Source organism: Vidua macroura, chromosome 15 (assembly GCF_024509145.1).
Source record: "Vidua macroura isolate BioBank_ID:100142 chromosome 15, ASM2450914v1, whole genome shotgun sequence".
NCBI classification, from domain to species: Eukaryota; Metazoa; Chordata; class Aves; order Passeriformes; family Viduidae; genus Vidua; species Vidua macroura.
Window position 1 is genome coordinate 10,169,681 of NC_071585.1, and position 9,162 is coordinate 10,178,842.

General features: G+C 42.9%; 1 protein-coding gene across 1 annotated transcript; it reads right to left on the bottom strand.

Annotated features, from left to right (window-relative positions):
* Nucleotides 1–39: 39 nt before the first annotated feature.
* Nucleotides 40–4,209, bottom strand: LECT2 (leukocyte cell derived chemotaxin 2). The gene is made up of 7 exons (XM_053991305.1): nt 4,145–4,209; nt 3,441–3,573; nt 2,433–2,584; nt 1,749–1,919; nt 1,306–1,420; nt 637–788; nt 40–236 (listed from the first exon to the last, which is right to left on the bottom strand). The coding sequence occupies exons 1-7, from the start codon at nt 4,188–4,190 to the stop codon at nt 46–48; spliced, it is 960 nt and encodes a 319-aa protein (XP_053847280.1). The 5' UTR covers nt 4,191–4,209; the 3' UTR covers nt 40–45.
* Nucleotides 4,210–9,162: the final 4,953 nt, after the last annotated feature.

A 9,162-nucleotide genomic window follows, 5' to 3' on the forward strand; every position in this document is an offset into this window, starting at 1 on the left:
CTGGATGCTGAGATGGATTTATTTTAAATTTACTGTGTTTCCATTTCAATCTCTTTGCCCTTTCCCCCTTTCAAGATTGCTTGTAGGATCCGAGTGGTCGCAGTTCTCAATGTGAATATGAGATGTGATCCCAGGAAATACTCTTTGCATTGGCAACATTTTCCCAAGGACTTGTCCCTTGGAAATGGCACCACTATATCTTATGGGGTGGATACAGAGTAGTTTCACACAGAACTCTGGTGAAAAAACAAGAGGGAAAACCTCACATGACTGATGAAGCAATTGTTCTTCTGTACTATATTTCAGAAATATTAACAATGTCTGTCTTGTCCTTTCCACTGAGATAGCAATAGTGGAAATACCAAAATAGCAGAAATACTGTGGTCATAAAAATTAGGTAGTGGTTGGAGTCATTGACTTAGTAGAAGAGGGAAGGCAAGGAGAAGGTGGGAATTTGTGTGTAGGAAAGGGAAAAGCTTGAAGACATTTTGCAGAACTCAGTTATTTGCATTGTAGCAGGAGCAAAAAGTTCTGTATGTAAGTGGAAGAAAACATGGCTAAACTACTTAGCTAACTGCAAGGTAATGCATCCTATATGAGCTCAAGACAAATGTTAAATGACAGATAGCTATTTACCTGGTCCCCTGATCTGGACTCCATCATCAATGGCATTTCCATTGTGGAAGAATTTAATAGGCCCAGAAAGCTGGCCAGAGAAGGGAGCATACACGGTGGCCCCGTCAGCACAGATGACATCCACTGCTCGGTGCTTCCCTTTGCCACTGCGTCTGAAAACAAACACATCTTTACAGAAACCTCTGGTCAGGCCCAGTGCTGCAGAGAGAGGCTAGGCAGCACATGCTGAGATCTGGAAATGGGTTGTTAGGACAGAAACAGTCTTGGCAAACTGGCTGAAGGATCTGCAAAGGTGTAGGTGAGGCAATGTCATGTAGGGTGGATGACCTGTTGGAGTTGGAGAAAAATGCCTTTCTTCCAGGTCTTTAAATAAAGACCATAGAGTCTAATAAAACCATAGAGTCACAGAAAGGTTGGTTGTGTGAAGGACATCAAGTCCAACCCTCCACTTGAGTCAGGAGTGTTCCCAACACTAGGTCAGGTCAGGCATGGCTTAGTCTGATAAAAAGCTCCAAGCAGAGAGGTCTTATGAACAACATGGGGAGCCTAAAAGTTCTCAAGTCCAATCTAAGCCTTCAAAGCTGTAATTTTTATGTGACTTAAACAAAGTTTAACTCTTAATTCAGTGGAAATACAACAAAAGCCCACATGTTCCAATTATTATATTACCTTGGAGCTCCATAGTATCCACAGCCATACTTATCACAGCCTCTTATCTCGTTGGTAGGGTTCCCAGCACAGACTGCAGCCCAGCGCCCGTCCTGTTGTGGCAATGGTGGAACATCTTTGAAACACAGGAACACAGCACATCAAAGTTAACGTCTAGATTGTTTATCACTTGCATGTTTGCAACTACTATCTTTGATTTACAGTTAGGTAAGGACATACTGACATTACATCCCATGCTTCTAGTTGGATTTTTCTCCATAAAATTTGTAATCCTTTAGGAAATGTAAATGGAATGTAGACCTAAGCTAATATTTCTAAATTAGGGTTATTTCACAGAAGAAACATGATTTAAATACAAAAATTCAAAAAGAGTATCACAGGTCCTAGAGGGCAAATCTACTCTTGTTCTGAGTTGTGTTTTTTGTTGTTAAGGGTTTTTTTACCAGGTGTAAGCAGATGAGTAGGATCAGAGTGGTCGCAGTTCTCAACGTGGATATGAGAAATAATGCCAGGATATACTTTTTGCATTGGCAGCATTTTCCCCAGTCGTTGCCCTCTGTTGATTCGGCCGTGGTACCGGATGGGGTGAATGCAGACGAGCTTCACACAGTAATCTGGGAGAGACGGGAGAGGAAGCGGGGTCAGGAAACATGAGCTGCATCTTCTCCTGGGGTGAACAAGAGGCATTCTCTGCCAGCCTCTTACTGGAGACTGTTAGGATGAAGCAGAAATGTAGTCAAGGTACCAACAATGGTGAAATCAAAATTACTATATTTGTCAGGGCAAAAAGGAAAAAAGGGTGTTGGAAAATAGAGACAGGAAAACATCCTCTTAGCACAACTGAGGCTATATTTCCGGTGCTTTATTTTTACTGTTTCCTATTTTTTGATTTGGGGTTGTTATTTTCCTGCTACCTGTTTTTCAACTCCTTTCTTCCCTCCTCTCCAAGAAAAGCATAGGAAAGGAGTACATCCTGCTGGTGCTGTCTTCCAGTATTTCAACGTACTAGAGAGGATGTAAGATTAATCAACACTGTGCTTGAATTGAAGAACCACAGAAACCTTGCTCAAGTAAATGAAGTGATTACTTGTGCACGCCTCACAGCACACCTGCTGTTAATTACTTGCCTTCTCCCCTGATTTGGACTCCATCATCAATGGCATTTCCATTATGGAAGAACCGGATGGGTCCCGAGAGCTGCCCGCTGAAGGGAGCATACACCGTGGCTCCATCAGAGCAGATGACGTCCACGCCTGCATGCTTTTCTTTGCCACTGTGCCTGGAGGCAGAAATACATAATTAGGGGCATCTCTCAAGGTTAATGTTATGTTTCAATTGGTCACGTAATGCAGGATGATAGCTGGAGCTTGTCTAACAATAATTTTTTACCTGCAATGAAATTGGACAGAAGTAGCAGGTTTGAAGAATCTTTTTTTTGTTGTTGTTGTAAATTGTTCACATTATTCTGGCCTTCTTCAGAGTAGGATGAAATTTCAAATTTAAGCTTATTTTTTATTTTCCCAAGTTCATGGGGTATTTCAAACAGTTAAAGTACCATTTTATCCCAGAAAAATCTGTACCATGTAAAACAGGTATTGGCTGGCATTTTCTCACTTAGAAATTTGGAAGCTGCATGATGAAGATGGACATTTTTAGAGCCTGGGGAGAGGAGATGACAAGAAAATGCATTCTACATATAAAAGCATTTTTTCAGAGAAATACAACCTGTTGTTGTATGAGGTCCCTACTTAAAGACAGTGATGCTGACAGATTTTTAGTTTGTGTAATTGAATCTACTCAGCTTCCTGTAAGCTGTTGCTGAGTGTTGGTTAAATTTCTGGAGTATAAGCAACAAGGGTAAATAGCACAAATCCTTAAAATACTTCCATTTCCTTTACTCTGTCTGTGACACTCATGTAACACTCCTGCTCCTTCACCCCTGCAAATGTTGTCAGCAGTGGCATCACTGTGCTTCTGTAAGATTGCTGAGGAATAGCCCAAAAATCAGTAAGAGGTCCTGCAGACAACAGTATTCTCTCATTCTGAGTGTCAGCTCTGTGTAACTGTACTTTCTCCTGCCTGAACATTTAATTCAGGAAAGCAAGGTGACCCCCCTGGCCAGGCAGCTGTGTTACCTGTCAGCGCCGAAATTCCCGCAGCCGTATCTGTCGCAGCCGCGGATGCGGTTGGTGGGGTTCCCGCTGCAGATCTGAGCCCAGTGACGGTGCTGCTGTTGGGGCGGGTGTGCCTCCAGCTGCTTGGTGAAAACTTCACATGGAAAAGAGGAAAAACGGGGAAAATTCAACCATGTTCTTAGTCCAGTGCAACAGCAAGTGTTCAGGTACAAAATAGGGTGTTTAAAGTGAAAGACGTGAGCTCCAAGGAGTTTGTCATTTCAGAAACTGTAGGTAAAAGGACATTATACAACCTGCTGTATAGACTTGATCCATTTTTCCCTGATGTCTTACTTTAAGGTATATAAACCAAAAAGAAAGCAAAGCTATAGATAAAGATGTTTAAAAATAGTTTATGAAATAAATTATTTTTGCTTTCTAATGGTGCTGGGTTGATGGTTGGACTTGATGATCTTAGAGGTCTTCTCAAACCTTAATGATTTTATGATTCTTTCTGAAACCTCCAACTACTTCAATATATGTCTCTTAATGAACACCTAATTCCATATTTTATAATAGTCATAACTGTCCACATTACCATCATTCCTCATAAAACTAGAGGGAAAAAACCTCAGCATTATTTATGTTCAAGTGAATTTCAATAATTCATTATTGTCTGCCTAAACCCAGTCAAGCCCAGCTGCAATACAGCAATCACAACTCACCAGTGGACACCAAGCTGACCAGAGTGACCAGACTGAGAGCTGGCATTTTGGGGCCGTGTCACCCGTGTTCTTCGATCTGGTCAAAGATGTTGAACAGCTGCCACCTGAGGTATTTATGTGCTTTTGAAAGCCCAAGTCCGTTGTCTTGGCCAATCAGCCTCAAGCAAAGTATTACAGCTCCAGGCAGGTGGTGTTGCCATATTGGGCACTGTGGTGGTCTGCAGGCTCTGACAGTTGTTAAAGCTGATTGGGAAAGATGGATAAAATAATCAGGCTCTTAACAGTAAGAGATGGAAATGACCCCACATTTCAGGAAACTCTGGTTGAGCTGTTTCTTAACACCTTTTCTTCCCGTTCCTGGAGTAAAGTCACATTTAGGCCAAAAATGGTAGGAACCAAAAATGTGGTTCAGAGGATTGAGCTGGAGGGAAAAGGTGGTCAAAACTCCAGAGTGGGTGTCACCAATTTATCCTTTGCTGCTCATTTCTGCCAGGGTGTTTGTGCCCACCAGAGCTTTGTGACCAAGAACACAGAAAGTGATTGTTGTTAATGAGTATTCACTTATGTAAGGAAAACCAGATGCTTTTGCATCAAAACATTTATTTTTTCTGATTGAGCTGATATTGTCATTTATTTCACTTAAATCTATTAAGTCTGTTCACTGAAACCCTGGGTTTTTAACAGTGTAATACTTATTAAAACATCTTCAAGTTCTGAAACAACAGTTGCAAACCCACATTGCATGAGTAGAACTGACCTGGAGTTCAGTAATTCTAGGTTTTAAAGTGATGCTTTCAGTACCTTCTTGATTTCAGCTATTGTACTATAAATAATATATTAATTGTACTTTGTGTCTCTGGTAATCTTTCAGTTTGATTTTTCTCCACTACTTAGAGAAAGGCATTAGATTTTCTTTACAGATATGTCTTGGATAATATGAAATTTAAATGAGTCATGGTGCTTTCACATAAATTATTTGATATTTCAAGTTACAGAAACCTCTGGAAGTCTCACAGATTTTATTCAGAGAAGAAACAGATGTATCTCCGCCCCACTTCTAGTTTGCAAAAGCATCTGTACATTGTGTTTTCTAAAAACCTCCATGGAACAAGCAGTTGGAGACAAATTTTTAACTTGCGTTTCCAAACTTTTCTTTACAGCCAATATTTAATCCCCAAATAATCTTTTAGCCCTCCCTGGGGTTACGACAAGTGGTTTGGCTGGTTTTATCCCTGCTGCTTTCTCCTCCATCCTGCCAGGAAGAGCTGCTGGTTTCCACACTCATAACCACCAAAGAGATATTTATGTAAAACTTATGTCCCTTCAGTCCAGTTTGGACGGGGCTGTTGTTGTAATTTGCTTCATATAATGGAGTCTTGGCTGATAAATGTGCTGGTAAGGGCTCTCAGTAGGCATTCAGGGTTTGGGAATGCTGCTTATCCCTGAATTGAAAGATGGGATGTGTGGCTTTGTATGATCCTTGCCAGAAACAACATTCATTCCTATTCTCCTTCATTTGACACAAGTTCTCTGCAAAACCTCTCAGCTCTCCTTAACAGCAGGAGTCAGCAGGGGAGGTGGTATGGGTGGCATTTTAAATGAGGATTTCATAGCAGAGAGGTTGTAAAGTGTTTCTGGGCTTGCCTAGCTCTGTACTGGCTGCTGGAAGGTTTTTCCCTACTGCAATCAAAACCATTTAAATTTTTTTTTTTTTTTTCAGGGGATGCCTGGCCATTCTCATTTGAGGGGTGTCCAGTGGGATTTCTCCAATAATGATCTCTCTCAACTAGATTTTATTTGTGATTTATTTCAGTTTGCAGTGGGAGAGTTTTAAATACCTCATTAGATAACTTTAGCCTGGGGCAGACCTGCCTTGAAAAACTACTAATTTTTATAGACTCCTGTGAACTCACCTGCTCCAAATTTTACCAAGGCAAGAACTGCAGCACTTCAATCTGCTCTACAAAGTCCGGTGAAGGAAAGGCTTAGTGTAAAGCCAGCCAAACTGCTAGGCACAGAAATGGGAGGTGCACAGACACTGAAGAAGGTTTTCCTTGAGTCCTGTTTTGCAGTCTGGTGCTTTGTAAAATGGCTCTAAGCTGCCTGCTCTTTGCAATTCTTTTTCCCCATCTCTCCTGAGTGCAGGGCTGACTCCAAATTGCTCATAACTGTGTGCATTTATTTTTATTTCTTCTCTGTGAGAGATCCTAACAGCATTGTATCTTGCTCTGGTCTTTCAAAAACACATCAAAATGCCATTGCTACTGCAATATATCTAATGCACTTGTGGTAAAGTACTCTTTATAAAACAGATTTCAAGTGTAGGATGATGCATTTGGGATGTCTCAGTGCCTTTCCCATCTTTCCTGGGTGAGCTGGCAGGTGCAGACCTCTCATCTGGGGCATGAGGAAGTTCAGAACCCAAGTTGGAGGGATTCTTGTGTTGGGCTCAAGAAGTTGATTTAACAGTTGGTAAGTGCAGTTGTGAAAGACATGAATTGGCCACTTAGCACCCAGTAACAGAAGGATATGGAACAACCCCTGGCATTGCACAGCCCTGGGAGCTGCAGTTGCACCATTTCCTTCCCTGTAGTGGCAAGGGGGCATGAAGATGGAGGGGAGCCAGGTGGGTTAAATTGGGAAATGCTGATTCCTTTCTTTTGCACAGGGTGTTAGGTCCCCATTTCCCCCTTTCATGTCAGTAGTAACTTAAGTGGCTGTGTAAGAAAACCCTTCAAGTTCTTCTGATGGACTGAGCAATTGCTCAGCAGGAAAATGGGAGTGTTTGGGCTGATATCACTGAATCACAGAATAACAGACTGGTTTGGGTTGGAAGGGAGCTCAAAAATCATCTTGTTCAACCCCCCCTGCCATGTACAGGGACACCTTCCACCAGACCAGCTTGCTTCAAGCCCTGTCCAACCTGGCCTTGAACACTTCCAGGGATGGGGCAGCCCCACATTCTCTGGGCAGCCTGTGCCTGACCACCTTCACAGGGAAGAATTGCTTCCCAATATCCCATCTCACCCTCCCCTCTGGCAGTGAAAGCCATTCTGCTTTGTCCTGCCACTCCAGCCCCTTGTCCACAGTCCCTCTCCAGCTCTCCTGGAGTCCCTTTAGGAAGGGGCTCTCAGGTCTCTCTGGAGCCTTCTGTTCTCCAGGCAAGCACCCCCAGCTCTCCCAGCTCGGCTGCAGAGCAGAGGGGCTCCAGCCCTCAGAGCATCTCCATGGCCTCCTCTGGACTTGCTCCAGCAGGTGCATGTCCTTCTGGTGTTGAGAAGCCCAAGAGGCAGAGAAGGAGTTAAGCCTGATGCTGTCCTGAAGAAATCCCTCCTTTGCTGTTTAGCCTTTCCAAGATACCCTGATTCTGCTGTGTAGATGACGTCATATTTCAGCAGTGTAAAGTAACAGTCACCAGGGCTTTGGGCTGGTACCTGCCATGCATGTGTACATAAACCTTGCAAACCTTAGACTAGTCCCCCTTAACTTATTAATTATCTTAACGTTATCTCTTAATAAATAAAGTTGCACAGTAGAAGAATGGAATAAGATTTTTGGAGGAAAAAAAACCCAGAAAACTGAGATATGCCTGGGCAATGGTAGTGGTGCCTTTGGGCAGAAACATCAACAAAAGGTCACACTGTGAGCCCGAGCAAATCTACCCCCACAGCAAACCCTGTGGTTTCCTTCCAGCCATGCTGCCTCCCACTTCTGCTTGCCCACCAGTGAGGGCTGGTTTCTCCATTGTTTCCTTTACACAGTTGGATTCAACCAACGTCCAAAAATTGATAGAAGTCCTTCCTCTTTGCTACCTCTGAAGGGCTGTTCCCCAGTGAACTGGGTAAATGAGTGCTGAGCATTTTATTTCTTGGTCCTTTTGCAATCCCACAACTGTAGGCTTGCCAGGTTTGTTGGCAGGTGACTGAAAAGGTAAATCCTCTTCCTATATCTTACCTTTGGCTTGGTCCTTCTTGGCTAGCACAGTGTTTTATGTGGTAACAAGTCAGTGCTGAGCACTTACCTCCCAGCTGAGCTGTGGACAGCAGGTTATTAAAAATACCTAAAAGCTGTTTCTCTGAAAAATGAATCATATTCTATGTACTAATCTTTATAAAATGAAATATATTTCAAGAATGACTGTAGAAGAGCTTACTCATGCCACTTGCAGTGCAGGCTTTTGTGGTGAAAATCCATGGGCAGAACACAAAACAAATTGCACTGGCTAATAATTCCAGCTTCTGATCTTTGAAATGGGAGGAATTTTGCCCCAGCGATTACCAAGGCTGTGCACACGGCTGAGGCTGTAGTTCTGGTGGGCTATCAGCAGGTTGTGCTCGTTGACCAGCAAAGGCAGGGCTGGGCCTGCCGTGTTGAGCAGCTCTCAGGCTGTGGCAGATGCCAGTGTCCTGCCCTTTTTACTAAGTACGAGCTGAAGACGAAGCTGAAGTTGTGCTACTGCACAATTCTGATTGAAGGCTCCATCTCAAATTTATTTGTCCTTAATAGCAAACATACCTCAGCGTGAGGCAGGCTGGTTTCTGTAGGGTGGACTAAAGAACACAAAATAACTTTTTGCTACCTCTGTTCTGTTTCCTGAGGAGGACAAAGCTTTGGCTGAACCCTCCAGAAGTCCTTTAGGGCTTGAGGAAATGGAAGGGCATTGCTTAGATTTGGGTTGCAACTTTAGGCTGTTAGTCTGGGACCTTGTGATACAAATTTATAAAACAAAAGGGACAGAAGGAAATGAATCTGTGCAGAACCTGTGCAGAAACAAAGCAAATCTGCACAGCTGAGTTTGCTAGCTCTCTACTCAAAAGCCTAATTGTCCCTGTTCCTTCCCCTCACCTTAAACATTTCTAGAGCTGTGCATTTTACCAGCTCTTTATTTCCCTCCCAGAGTCAGCTGCACATTGCATTTCCCTTCCTCTAGACCCAGTTAATTTTTAATAGGCTGAGAAGATAAAACTAGATTTCCTTATACTGTTTGCCCCACCTGGTCTGTAACCTGAAATAGAAGG

Excerpts from the sequence above, each read along its gene's own strand:
- LECT2 (XM_053991305.1), bottom strand. The coding sequence starts at position 4,190 with ATGCCAGCTCTCAGTCTGGTCACTCTGGTCAGCTTGGTGTCCACTG. Across the intron at positions 1,421-1,748 it reads TACTCATCTGCTTACACCTG|ATGTTCCACCATTGCCACAA; the intron begins GTAAAAAAACCC and ends TGTGTTTCAAAG. Across the intron at positions 789-1,305 it reads GGATACTATGGAGCTCCAAG|ACGCAGTGGCAAAGGGAAGC; the intron begins GTAATATAATAA and ends GTTTGTTTTCAG.